This window comes from Triticum dicoccoides, chromosome 4B (assembly GCF_002162155.2).
Source record: "Triticum dicoccoides isolate Atlit2015 ecotype Zavitan chromosome 4B, WEW_v2.0, whole genome shotgun sequence".
Taxonomy (NCBI): domain Eukaryota; kingdom Viridiplantae; phylum Streptophyta; class Magnoliopsida; order Poales; family Poaceae; genus Triticum; species Triticum dicoccoides.
In genome coordinates this window covers 336,132,949-336,147,374 of record NC_041387.1, presented here as the reverse complement: position 1 = coordinate 336,147,374, position 14,426 = coordinate 336,132,949, and the positions used below count along the sequence as shown (strand labels likewise).

At 44.9% G+C, this 14,426-nt stretch overlaps 1 protein-coding gene across 2 annotated transcripts; it reads left to right on the top strand.

The window, feature by feature from the left end:
• The first annotated feature begins 1,629 nt into the window (after positions 1–1,629).
• LOC119293610 lies at positions 1,630–6,532 on the top strand. Of its 2 annotated transcripts, XR_005143142.1 has the most exons (5): positions 1,630–1,887; positions 3,119–3,183; positions 3,649–3,944; positions 4,045–4,426; positions 6,480–6,532. XR_005143142.1 is itself a non-coding variant. In XM_037572021.1 (3 exons), the coding sequence occupies exons 1-3, from the start codon at positions 1,755–1,757 to the stop codon at positions 3,796–3,798; spliced, it is 348 nt and encodes a 115-aa protein (XP_037427918.1). In that variant the 5' UTR covers positions 1,630–1,754; the 3' UTR covers positions 3,799–4,051. The 2 variants fall into 2 exon arrangements, 1 of the variants encoding a protein (XP_037427918.1); XM_037572021.1 differs by lacking the exon at positions 6,480–6,532 and having other exon boundaries at positions 3,649–4,051.
• Positions 6,533–14,426: the final 7,894 nt, after the last annotated feature.

Here is a 14,426-nt window from a genome sequence, read left to right as displayed (position 1 = left end):
GAAGGTTGGGGAAGCGGGGAGAGGAAGGAGGTGGGCTGGGGGTGAGGGGGTGCGGGGCAGGGAGAGGGATGAAGAACGTGGGGTTGGGGCTGGGGTTAAGGTGGTTGGAGGTGGTGCGGCGCCCAGGTGGGGAAGAGATTGTAGCTACCAGGTTCGATCGGAGGGGTTATTAGAATAAGAAAGCGGTGTGCAGAATAAGACTCTTAAGGGTGTTATCATAATAGACCCACCCTATATATATATATATATATATATATATATATATATATATATATATATATATAGACACACACACATGTGTGTGTGTCTTTGATGTAATACATATATTCTCTCCTACAACCTTGTTTCTTCCCTCTGTTCATGTTTGATAGTTATATGCTCTCTGCTTGCTGCTGCTTCTTCTTCTTCCCACACCTCTCTGCTGTTCCTCTCCCACGTCTCCTGCTGCTGCTCCTCCCTCTTGCTTCGTCACTGTTGCTTCTCTTCTTCCCCTGCCTCACTTCTGCCCTTCTTCTTCCCCTCGCTACTCCGAATCTTCTCCATTTGCTGCTGCTTCTTCTCCAAGCCTCCATGCTGCTGCTGTTCCCCTTCCTTGCTGCTATTTCTTTCTGAAGAAAACGACCATGTTGTCCTTCTCTGAATCCCTAACTCGTTGTTGCAGTTTCTATCTCTTTCTCCCTCTTTAATTCACAGGATTTAGTACTTGTATATAATATAGTGTATGTGTTCTGGGATCTGACTAGTTGATGCACCTATATAAAATAAGTTTGCAAATGTTATATTTGTCACATGTGTGGTACATGTATTCCAGTGCATGTATGTGTTGTCACAGTGTGTTCCCTTTTTTGCAAAAATATATTCAGTTTTGTAGTCCACGTATTAGCTCAAGTTCTTGTGAGATAAATGTGTGATATATATATATATAGAGAGAGATAGAGAGAGAGAGAAAATCCATCCTATCATCCGGTGGTAGTTATCTCACATGTCTCATATACTAGCATGTGGTACTATATATACTATTTTATTATTTTAAATATGTTCATATACTATATCTAAGATATTTCAAAACAAGTTACATGAAAAAATTGCATATGAGCACATAGTTTTTGTTATATTTGTGAAATACGTACATATTTGTATGTAAAAAAGAGCATACTCAAAAAATGGTACATACTACCTAAAAATTTGTATATATACTACCTAATCATTGTTATATCCTACATACTACACGTACATACTCTCGGTTTCGACAGATACTACATACAACATACAAAACGCAAGTGATGATAACTACCATTACTTGTAGGAAACATTTGTCATATATATATAGGGCTGGACTATTTTGTTACTGGTAACAGAATAATATTATGTTACTATCAGCTCTATATAGGAACCGATCACAACTTTCCGAATCGGTGCCCCAGATTTACAAAGCCCACTGAACTTGGATGGCCCGAACGAAAAGACTCCTCTACAACAGTCAGTCCACCACCATCTTCTCCACAAAAAAACCACTCCACACTCCTCGCACATTCTACGTCGGGCGGGCGGCCGCCCTTGCCCCCGACGCGCCGCCGTCCCTGCCCCCTGACGCCCGCCCCCCTCCCCCAGCGAGCCGGCCGTGCGGCCCCTCTCCCCCAATGCGCCACCACCTCCTCCTGAACGCGCCGCCGCTCACCGCCCCACACCGTCGCGGCTGGCCGCCCCACCACCACCCCGCCTCACCATGAAGGCTACCTCCCTGCACATCACCCATGCCTTCCGGTGCACGACGACACACTGCCCGGCGTGCCGTCTCCCCCGTTGCTTCCTCGCCTCGGGTGCTGCTCCACCTTCCGGTCCTTGACGAGCCCCTGTGTAGAGGCTTCCTCCTCCTCCTCCTCTCAGGTCTGCCCCCCTCTAACCCTCTCAGTTCACATTTGCTAAAAATCCACAGTACTGGTTTGGGAATTTTGGTAGTTCATTTTGCTAATCTACTGCAGCACAAGGGAGGGTGAACGGGTTGCAGATGGGAGACGTTAACCTCATCCTGCCCCCGAGCTGTTATGCTTTTGAATGTTCTGACTTTTTTGTGGATTTCTCTTTGGTGCGTGAGGATTAAAAGAATTCATTCTTTTTAGATGTTCCTGTATTTGAGAAAAGGAGAAAAGTAGAATGCAAAATATGATGTACCTATGATGTTCGGATTCTTATTTCAGTTCAATTTTTTAATTCCATTTAGTTCAACTTCTATTGTACTGTTTGAACTTGCAACCTCAATGCCTTAACTCATCGTCTCAATAGAAAAATGTACTCATTTGTTTGCGGGTAAATAGAACTGTACTCATGGAAGTACTTGATGGATTGCTACGGACCAAAAATGTATAACCCTATAAGTTCAAAATATATAACCCTATAAGTTCATTGAAAAGCAGAAGCAAAATAAACCAAAGATAATGAAGCACAGAAAAGCAATGGAATTCGCAAGGAAAACATAATAAGTTCTAAGGAAATAAATATATAAGTTCATATTTCAAAGCAAGCAAAGTATTTGGGAACTAAAATGAAGTATTTCGAAGTACAAAGATCTTTTTAGGTTTCTCTGTGAACATCTAATGTTACTGTACATGAACTTGGTTCTTTTTACATGAATTTGAACATTGGCCCCATCCGACAAAACCATTTGATCTGCACTTTTATGCCCTCTGTGCGTCGCGTGCCTTGCTTGGCTTCCCCAATTGAGAAGGAAGGAGGAGCCTAGCCAGGAAGACGCTCATCGTCAGCCATCGACAGAGAAGGAGGAGCGCACCAGCAACCTCTAATTTTAGTTCAGTTCAATATTCTAATTTAGTTCAGTTCAATATTCTAATTTAGTTCAGTTAAATTCTTATTTTAGTTTATATTCTTGTGCTTCCATCTAGTCTGTATCAAAGTTTTGGTTGTGCCATGCATCACTCTTCAAATCAAACATTTGCTGTTCTTAGATAACAAAAAAGAGTACTGTTAAATTTAGTAACAACTTACTGGTGTAGTTGTTTCTACCGAGAAACTCATGGAATTTATACTAGAGTTGCCGATACTACAAATTCTACTACAATTACTGCACATTGACTATGTCATCTTTGCCATATTTGTGCAGACTCTTGGACTTTCACATGCTCTGCCTTCATCATGTCGATCTGCAACCCTATTGTTGGCTTAGTGGTGAGTACCAACCTAAACATAGTTCTTGTGATGAAAAATGCAGTACTGGAGCTAGATACTTTTACACATAATTCAACTAAACTGTAAGTTATCTCTGAAGCACTCTATGCAGGAAATTATCTCACGAGTTGTGTGTAGCGTTTGTGCCTGGTGGGTGTTCGTATAAATCCCTAGGTGGCCACTGTTGTCCAGTTTTGTGTGCTTCAAACATGTTACAAATTCTTTTCTAAACAAATTATTAGTATGACAAAGGATTTTTTTCTTATTTTGCTGCACAACCATGGAAGTTTAGAATACATCAGCAGTCTATGTGCGTCCAGCAGAGGTGATTTTTGTGCTCGACTAATGCAAGCCTTTTTTTGTGCTACTTAGTAGTTTATGTAAATGCTAGTGAGATGAATAGCTATAGAAGTGGTTTGTGCTGATAATACATGGCTCATATTTTTTTAACGGATACTTGTGTAGAATGCTCAAGACACAGCAGCTCCCAGGCCGTTCACCGTCGGCACCATAGTCCGTTCACCACCGACACCCAAGGCCGTTCACGGACGCAACGATGAGATTTGGCCGTCGTCACCCACGACCGCGCACTCGCATCGCTCCAGCTTCAAGTAGTGTCCTCCTCTAGCTGCATGTCACGTTCTCCTCCAGTTGCAGGCTAATGCTATGGTGCACATTCAAGGCAGCAAGCAAACCACAGGTCGCAGCACCGCTGTCGACCACATGTGCGCATGCATGCGATTGATGCGTGTGTGCTTTAGGTATGCATCTCAATGCCTCCTCCCTTCCCCTTTTCATGTAGCATATTCTGAAAAAATTAGACGCTTTCAACTGAATAAAAAATGTGTCACACAAGTTCAGGTATAACTGCGGCAGGACTACAGAAATCTGTACAAACAAAGCTCAAACCAAAAGCTAATGTACGTGTGATGTCCAGTTTCTTCCTTCGGTTCAGTTCAATTTAATCCGTTCAATATGTGCAGTTTAATGGATGAGTGTTATCTAGATCCTTTTAATCTGAAGGTAGTTGCACCACTAAGGAAAGTAAAAAAACCAGTATTTTCTATAGACAAGAAATGGGCATTTGGCTCAGTAATCGTCCATTACTAGAGGTATTGTCACTTGACCATTTTCCAGAACTAGTTTCAATTCGTGGACTCTACCGGCACTTGCAAAATCAAAGAGGCTGACCATACCAAAGTGCCCAAAGTTGAAGCAAAGGAGATGAGATGCTACAAAAAAGGTACACATGCTAACAGTAGTTTTATCTTCCAGCCTTTACTCTGCTCTTGTCTGAAGTTTCTGAAAGAAAATCATTAACTTGAAACGCCCCACCTCTTCAACGGGTCTAGCCATAGCTGCACGCAGCAGAGGATAAAAAATGCATGGATTAATTTGAACAAATCACACATAGGCCATGGGCTACAGATCACACACACATATTAGCAAAATGTGCTATAGATTAGATTGATTGATACCTCCTAGTGTAGTATTTCTGTAACTGTATTTGGTCTGCACTTATAGGATTTAGGGAAGTACTGCAAAAATGTCTTGCATTTAGTTACAGAGATAGTATCTGACAAACAACATCAGTTCTCATATAAAAAAAGTGTCTTAAGTCTACCTTGCAAAACAACATCAGTTCTGTACAAAACAACAATCTCTCACACAGTACAACAGCTTGTTGTTACTTCTATGGAGGCACTGACCTCGTAATTTTTTTGGACCAACCACAGACTTGAGAATTAGTCATGGTGCTCACTATATTCTCTCAACCTTGATTGTCTTGCAGTGCTTATAAACTTAATTGTGAATAGAACACTTTATTTCTTGTTTTTTTATACTTAGAAGAAACCTTGTGAATGTTCAGATCAGGGAAACAGGAGGGCTCACCAATAAAAGCCACTAAAAAGTATAGAAATTTATAGGGGTGGGTGAAGTACAAGAATACAAAAAGTTAAGAGTTGAGAAAGCGAAAAAGTTCAGAGGCCTCTTCCATTCACAAACACACGCCTCTGGCTACTTGAGATGCGCCGGCGTCATCGCCCATCCAAAAATCGCAGTGCCTATTGAGCTGCTTTGTCAAAAGCTTGCATCGATAGTTAACCCGGTACTATTACTGTTACCTTCTATTATACAAAATTTAGAGCTTCAGTCCAACTATGTTGCTTCTGCGATTATCTGTACGTAGAAAATCACACTAAAGATTGTTTTGTTCTCTGAACCTAAACACATTTTTTCTTTGAGCTTAAATGCATTTATTCTCTGAACATAAATGGGATGGTTCTCTGAACTTAAGTGTGTGTGTTCTGTGTGTATTCTGTGAGTGTTAGAGAACAATGAGTGTTGCCTGTCAACTACTGGTTTGGCCAGTTTCAAATTTTGGCCTAGTTGAACTTTTGATAGAGCATCGGTTTGTTCTCAGTTCTAGTGCACTCAAAGCATAAGGAGGGTTTGACCTGTTATTGATGGATCACTATAACTTAACTTATCATGTCAGTTCTAGTGCGACACTAGCTAAGGTACAAATGTACTGAATGTTCACACCTTTAATCTTTTAATTTTGTGAACAAACATCAATTCCGTAGGAAAAAGGAACATAATAAGTCAACTTTGCAAGTGCATCAGTTCACCTTGAATAAAATACAGAAGTGCACCATCAAATTTTCCATCAGTTCGCTTATAAAAAACAGAAAGTTGGTTGTGTAAAGAAAACCGGAGAATCAATGTCAGTCTAGAAGTTCACTAGGGAACTCCAATCCAAGCAAGTGCACTTGTTAGAGAATTTTTGGTTTACTATATTTTATAGACTGCAGAAATTTTGAACTTACTATTTTCAAATTTTCGTTGTCATTATGCAAAGTTGTACGCTCGACTAAAAATTGCCTTTTTTGATCTTTTGTTCTGAACCGTTTTTCTGAACTTACTATACTGTTTGTGTACATTATCCTCTCGTTAGTTTTGTGATTTTAGACAAAGTTTCAGCCTTCGAGCAATAGCTCGTCCACCACGGGTGCTTGCAGCCGTCCAGGTCCAAGTCGAGGGTTGACGCGAGTCCAAGTAGAATCGCACCCACCATCTTCACTAGCACTATGCAACCGCCAAGTCGAGCACACACACAAGGAAAAAAGTGAAAGTACATGTTTTGAAAATTTGTATGTTCAAAGACATAAACCTCATATGTTCAGGAAAGAGTTTCAAAACATTTTTGTGCTTTTTACTTCAGAGTTTGTCTGCTGTTTCAACTTTCGTTTTAACCTTTTTGTTTCTAAACTCTGCATCTTTTCTGTTTACAGATTGTTGGCATGATTCTTGAATTGGGGACTGGAGTTCAAGTATTAAATCCAGGCAAGTTCAAAAAAAAACTGCAATAAGTTCTTGTTTATTTAGCAATATATAAGTTGACTGTGCAAAAATCAGTGGTTTAAATATGAAAGAAGAATGTAAAAGGTCCAACATGCGCATGTTGCCAGTGCCCCTAGTAGGCCTCTACCTCCGGCTGCCAGTGCAGCTCACGGCTACCTGTACTCCTCCAACATGTGCACGGTTGCTGCTCTCCTCTGCTTTCTCTCTCTCTTGCATGATGTTGTTGCTCCTCTCAAATCTCTCTAGCTCTATTAATTCATGATGCTGCCTCATCTCTGAATTGTTGTGGTGACGCTGAGGTTTTGTTGTCACCCACAGGATCCCCTGCCTCCATGTCCATATTCAGATGTGCTGCAAGTTCAATTGTTTCAGTTCGAGCGGGTGCACAAAACACAATGTGTAGTTCGTACTGTCCACATGTGCTGCAAGTTCAATTGTTTCAGTTCGAGCATTTGCTACCCTAGTCATTTGTTTGTTGCTAAAATGTCGGAGTCGTACTTCTCATTCTTGCATGAATTTTTATATACCATCGTGTTTATTTCTAAATGCCAGTCACTTTTTTTTGTCGTCAGGTGTTTGCTTAAATGCCTAAACAAAGATCTATTTTAGTTTAGTTCAAATTCTAGTTTTAGTTCAGTGCAAATCTTATTTTAAGTTCAGTACAATTTCTTATTTTAGTGTGAGCAATCCTTCAAATGTCTTGCCTTATATTACTGCTCATCCATTATATCTTTGTGTACTCTTTCTTGATGTCAGTACACAGAACAAAAAAAAATTACATCAAATTGACAATTTTTAATCTCTTCTATGTTAGTATAGGCTACATGTATACAACATTTAATCTGTAGTAGTAGCAGCAGTTTTGCTATGTAAAGGAGCAGCGGAACTCCAGTAATTTGTGAGAATATCACTTTGGATACATGAGTGCAGGATTAATACATTGTTAATTATTGCAGGTAGGTCAGACCTTAGAAGCCACTTGCAGCCGCACTTGCCAGCACCCACGACGAGCCACCCCACCGGCCCCCAAGGCGCGCCGTCCCACAGTCCGCTGGGCGTGGCGTCCTCCCGAAATAAAATAAATGGTCAGTTTGAATTTAAAACCAAGATTAGTTTGAATTAAAAAAATGAATGATCATTTTAAATTAGAGAGAATAATCAGTTTGGATAAAAATTTGTTTTGAATTAAAGAAAATAATCAGTTCAAATTAAAAACAATGACCAGTTCGAATTAAAAAACATTTTGAATTATAAACAATGATATGTTCAAATTAAAAACAAGAAAACCGGTTTCAAAAAATAGAAACATAGAAGTCTTAATTAAAAAATGACCAGTTCAGTGTTTTGAAAAAGATTTTAATGCAAAATCCTAGTAAGTTCAAAATAAAAAAAGATTCCATTTGAAGCGTTTGAAAAGTTTGAAAAAAGATTTTTGCTCAATTTCGACAGACGTTCAATCTCTGTAGGTGGAACAGTTCGAAGGGTCAGAAAAGATGGTGTTAAAAAATTTAACTTCACGAAAAAATTATAGTTTAACTTCACAATGAGCTGCCAGATTATATTTGAAAAGAAACCAAAAAAGTATAATGCATCTTTCCCCTGTAATATGTATTGTGTGATGTAGTTAGTATGCTGAAGATGAAGTTTCTTGTCGAACTTTTCCAGTTAATATGATGAGTTAGTATTGTGGTACTCTGTTGCAAGAAATACCATGCCAAATGTATGCAAGTACAGAAGTTGCACACAAACAGAAGTTTTGTTTTAGTGAGAAAAATGCATACTGTCTTCTATAACTCATTTTACTTCACGGTTTCTTCACCTGTTTGTTATTTCCTATTTATCCTAATTTCTAAATGTTCTACTCAACTTCAGCGCCATGCTCAATCCAACCCCGTGGCTTCTGGGTGTCCGAGTTCGTCGCGACCATCAGTTCGGAGACCTGCGTCACTGCCCGTGACGCTACAATGGCCACCTGCATCATTGTGTGCTCCGTCAACAGCCTCCTGCACAAGGAAAGGCAACATGAGTAGAGACGTCTGAGATGCTCTGTTCTAGCAAGGTGGCTGATTATGTTTGTCAGTTTGTAATACTTTGGCCGCAGCGTACTTATGTATCTTTTTCTGGCCGGAGCACGATCGGAGCTTATGTCAGTACGAACTTTGATTGTGATGGTACTACAAACTCTATAAAAAAACCAGCAATCCATTTTTACTGGTACCTTTTATACAATTCACATGGATTGTGCCCCTATTACCAACTGTGGTACAAAAATGGATTGTGCTCACCATTTTATTTTAGTTCTGTCAGTTTGTAATATTTTAAAGAGAGGAGGTAAAAGTGAAGCATTCAGTTTTGTATTATAAAAAGTGTTAATGTGAGAAACTTCAAAAACATCTTGTTTAACAAGTTCTACTTGTTCTGTGTATAGTATTTATTGAGCTAAAAATGGTATGGTTCACACATTCTTGTCGATCTCATTGTAATCGTCCTTGTTTTTGTGAGTTTCTTGATGCAAATTTTGTGGTCAGTCCAGATGGGAGAAGGTGATTCGTCCAAAGTGTAATTCTGTGACGTTGACGTCCAAGTTCTACAACTGATCTGTACAAACAAAAATGGTGGTCCGTTATACAAAGAAAAAATGGTTGAATTAAAAATATTGATCAGTACAAGTTAAAAATGGTGGTCCATTCGAAATAAAAGAAATGACAGAACTTCAACTTGTAGAAGTTCAAGCAAAAAGAAACCCCGTGCAATTCAAATGGGAAAAGTACAAGTCATAAAATAAGAGAAGTCCAGAACATCGTTGTAAAAAAATGTTTAGTTCAAAGAAGAATAAAAACATTTTCTTTTAAAAAATATCATTCAGTTCGATGATATAAACCATGCAAGTATAGAGGCGACGATACAATATACCGTTGAAAACTTGCGAGCAAAAAAATATTACCTAATACAGAGCAATGTCTAGTTAGTGAAAACACGCTTAGTACAAACCCATGCACACATCAGTTCAAGTACTCTTTTTTTGGAACCTTTCAAAATTACTCTCCAAAGAATACATCAGTACAAACGCATACGTAGATCAGTACAATTACTCTGTTTTTTCTGACGGAAAAGCAACACGATGGGTCTCACCGTAATCCAAATTACTTTTCAACGGTTACGAATTTGAGAAAATGTTCAACATGACTAAGTTTAATAGATTGATCCGAAAGAATAACTTTGAGGTGGTTTCGTACCCTACCATAATCTCTTCGTTTGTTCTCCTCTATTAGTGGCTTTGGAGTGACTCTTTGTTGCATGTTGAGGGATTGTTATATGATCTATCTATGTTATTATTGTTGAGAGAACTTGCACTAGTGAAAGTATGAACCCTATGCCTTGTTTCCTAGCATTGCAATACCGTTTACGCTCACTTTTATCATTAGTTACCTTGCTGTTTTTATATTTTTAGATTACGAAAACTTCATCTACTATCCATATTGCACTTGTATCACCATCTCTTCGCTGAACTAGTGCACCTATACAATTTGCCATTGTATTGGGTGTGTTGGGGACACAAGAGACTCTTTGTTATTTAGTTGCAGGGTTGCTTGAGAGAGACCATCTTCATCCTACGCCTCCCACGGATTGATAAACCTTAGGTCATCCACTTGAGGAAAATTTGCTACAGTCCTCCAAACCTGTGAACTTGCAGGCCCAACAACGTCGACAAGAAGAACGTTGTGTAGTACACATCATGCACCCCCACCATCTGCAAAGTGGCCGTCACCAGGACCCTCATCAACGGTGGCGCCAGCCTCAATGTGCTCTCGGTGGAGGCCTTCAGCCTCCTCCATGTGACCCTGGAGCGACTTCGACCCAGCAAGTCCTTCTCGGGCGTCGGAGGCAGTTCCACCGGCTCCCTGGGGCAGATCCGCCTCCCGATGACCTTTGGCACCCACGACAACTTCCGCACAGAGCTGGTCGACTTCGACATCACCCCCATCGGCCTCCCGTACAACGCCATCCTCGGCTACCCTGCCTTGGCCCAGTTCATGGCAGCGACTCACCCGGCCTACAACCTCATGAAGATGCCCGGAAGCAGCGGCGTCCTCACCGTGGCTGGAGATACAAAGGATGCTCTGCATGCGCTCAAGCTCGCCTTCAAGGCGGCCGCAGCGGTGCAGCCCACCGCGCCGACACTCTCAAGGCCAAGGGGGCTGCGCCAACCAAGAAGAAGCAGTTGTTCACCCAAGACAAGGCGGAGACTAAGCAAGTACCAGTCGATGAGGACGGATCCTCCGGCGCCATCTTCACGATAGGCGCCAACCTCGACCCCGAGCAAGAGGAGGATCTAGTGAAATTCTTGCACACAAACAAGGAGGTGTTCGTGTGGGAACCCAAGCAGCTAGCGGGGGTCCCAAGGCAGGTGATCGAGCATCACCTGAACGTGTGCCCCAATATGCGCCTCGTGAAGCAGAAAGCAAGGTGGCAGTCCACTAAGAAGCAGGCCTTCATCGTCCAAGAAACCCGCAAGCTAGAAGCTGCGGGAGTCATTCGCGAGGTTCGCTATCCGGAATGGCTGGCCAACCCTGTTGCTGTGTCGAAGAAGGGAGGAAAGGAGCGCATGTGCGTCGACTTCACCAACCTCAACAAGGCCTGCCCCCAAGATCCGTTCCTGCTCCCCCGCATCGACCAAATCGTCGACTCCACTACTGAGTGCGACCTGTTGTGCTTCTCGGATGCCTTCTCGGGCTATCAACAGATCAAGATGGCGGTAGAAGATGTGGAGAAAACGGCCTTCCTGACCCCGTGCGGGGTGTACTGCTACACTTGCATGCCGTTTGGATTGTGCAACGCAGGCGCAACCTTTCAGCTGTTGATGCATATCGCCTTAGGCCGGTAGCTCGGGAGAAACGCCGAGGCCTACGTCAACGACATCATGGTGAAGCCTCGGGAGGCCAAGACCCTGATACAGGACCTGGAGGAAACCTTCGCGAGCCTTCGTGAAGTGGACCTGTGGCTCAACCCGGAGAAGTGCGTGTTTGGTGTTCCTTCTGGAAAGCTTCTGGGCTTCCTCATGTCCCACAGAGGCATCGGGGCTAACCCAGAGAAGGTCAAGGCAATCGACGACATGAGTCCACCCCAAACCCTCAGGGAAATGCAGAAGCTCATCGGGCGAGTAACCGCGCTAGGACGCTTCATCTCCAAGCTGGGGGAACGAGCCTTGCCCTTCTTCAAGCTGATGAAGAAGAAGGGTCTGTTCAAATGGACTCAAGAGGCTCACAAAGCGTTCCAAGATCTCAAGAAGTACCTGACCAGCCTTCCGGTGATGGTGGCCCCACGCCCCCAGGAGTCCTTGGTGCTCTACCTCGCCACCACACCCAACTCCGCCAGCGCAGCTCTGGTGGAGGTTCGGGAGGAGCGCCGGGTGAAGGCCGCATCTGCCATAACCCTGGCCGCAACAACTCAGAGCCAGGAGGGCCTCGCGAGGGCCACGACCTCGGCAAATGGGGGGCAGCCTCAACAGGAAGGCACCTCTGGGGCTGAGGGGACCTCGCCAAGTAGTCAGGAACCAGGGGCCCAAACGCCTCAGGAGGCGCTCGACTCTCCGAAGGGTGCAGGCTCCATCGGCACGCCCACTCTCGTCGAGCATCCCGTGTATTTCGTCAGCACGGTGTTGCGGGATGCAAGGGCATGGTACCCCATGCCCCAAAAGATCTTGCTCGCGTTGTTGGTGGCCTCTCAGAAGCTGCGGCACTACTTCCAAGGTCACCCCATCAAGGTCGTCTCAGCCTACCCATTGGAGAGGGTGCTCAGGAGTCCTAACTCCGCTGGAAGGGTCGCTGAATGGAACATCGAGCTGCAAGTGTTTCAGTTAGAATTCAGCCCGACCAGAGTCGTCAAGGGGGCCGCCCTTGCAGATTTTGTGGCAGAATGGACAGAGGCGCCAGGGCTCGAAGCAGGAGAAGATCAGTCACTTTCCCCGGGAAGCGAGGCGCCAGACGACTGGGTTATGCACTTCGATGGAGCATTCTCGTGACATGGCGTAGGGGCAGGCGCAGTGCTTATATCCCCCACTCAGGACAAGCTCTACTACGCCGTGCAGCTCTGTTTCCAGCAGGGCGAAAAGGTTTCCAACAACATAGCAGAATACGAGGGCCTCATAGCAGGCTTGAAGGTAGCGGTCGCACTGGGGGTGAAGTGCCTCATCATGAAGGGTGACTCACAGCTCCTCGTCAACTTCTCCAACAAAGTATACGAGCCCAAGGACGAGCACATGGAGGCGTACCTTATGGAAGTGCGCAAGATGGAAAAGCAGTTTTTGGGGCTGGAGCTGCAGCATGTGCCTCGCGGCACCAATCAGGCGGCTGATGACATCGCCAAGAGGGCATCAAGGCGGCTGCCTCAGTAGCCTGGCGTTTTCGAGGAACGACTCTTCAAGCCCTCAGCAGTACTGTCGCTATCAAGCATAGTGCAACCTCGAGAGGAGCTCCCTCAACTGCTTGCCTCAGGGGCCCCGGCCTGTGGCCCGACCTCGGGAGCGCACTTGCTCCTGGCACTGGAGCCTCAGAAAGGATGCTGGACTGTAGAGCTCAAAGATTACCTGATGCAAGGGACTCTACCAAAGAAAGAAGAGGACGCGGAACGCGTGGCCCGGCAGGCCACGACCTACTGCATCCAAGACGGAGAGCTCTACCGGAAGCAACCCAACGGTGTTTCCCTGTGTTGCATCTCCAGAGAACAGGGGAAGGAGTTGCTAGCAGACATTCATGATGGAGACTATTGGCATCACTCATCATCACAGACCCTCGTCGGCAAGGCATTTCGCAGTGGGTTTTATTGGCCTACGGCACTCAACGACGCAATCGAGGTGGTGAAGGCTTGTGAAGCCTGTCAATTCCATGCCAAGTAGATTCATCAGCCAGCTCAGGGCCTGCAGACCATTCCACTCTCGTGGTCGTTCACGGTATGGGGGCTGGACATTTTGGGCCCGTTTCCTCGGGCGCCAGGGGGCTATCGCTACCTCTACGTCTCCATTAACAAGTTCACCAAGTGGGCTGAGGTGGAGGCTGTCTGCACCATCCCAGCTGGCTCTGCAGTCAAGTTCATCAAGGGCCTTGTGAGCCGATTCGGGGTGCCTAATCGCATCATCACCGACAACGGTTCACAGTTCACCAGCAATCTCTTCAAAACATATTGTGCTAACCTTGGAACACAGATATGCTACGCTTCGGTGGCACACCCTCGGAGCAACGGCCAAGCTGAACGCACCAACGCCGAGGTCCTAAAAGGCCTCAAAACCAGGACTTTCAAGAAGAAGCTGGAGGCCTGCGGCAGGGGCTGGTACGACGAGCTCCAGTCCGTGCTATGGTCCGTCCGCACTACCGACACCAAGTCAACCAGCGAAACCCCATTCTTCCTCATCTACAGAGCTGAGGCGGTCCTCCCCCACAAGGTCAGGCGTCGCTCCGCACGGGTCCTGGCGTTTGACGAAGCGCAGCAGGACGCCACGCAGGGGATGGATCTCGTGTTGGGGGAGGAACACCGTCGGGAGGCCACGCTTCGAGCGGCAAGATACCAGCAGGCGCTGCGGTAGTACCACTGTCGCAACATCCTCCCCAGGACTCTCGAGGTACGTGACCTCGTGCTCAGGCGGGTGCTCTCTAGGGAAGGGCTGCACAAGCTCTCGCCCATGTGGGAGGGCCCGTTCAAGGTTGTTCATGTTTCCAGACCTGGCGCCGCACGCTTGGAGACCCAGGAGGGGGTGCCCATCTCGAATGCGTGGAACATTCAACACCTCTGGCGATTCTACCCTTGAAGTAAGGCCCAGTGCCTGTAAAGAAGGCCCGGCGCCTGTGAAGAAGGGCCCAGTGCCTCCAAAGAAGGCCCAGTGC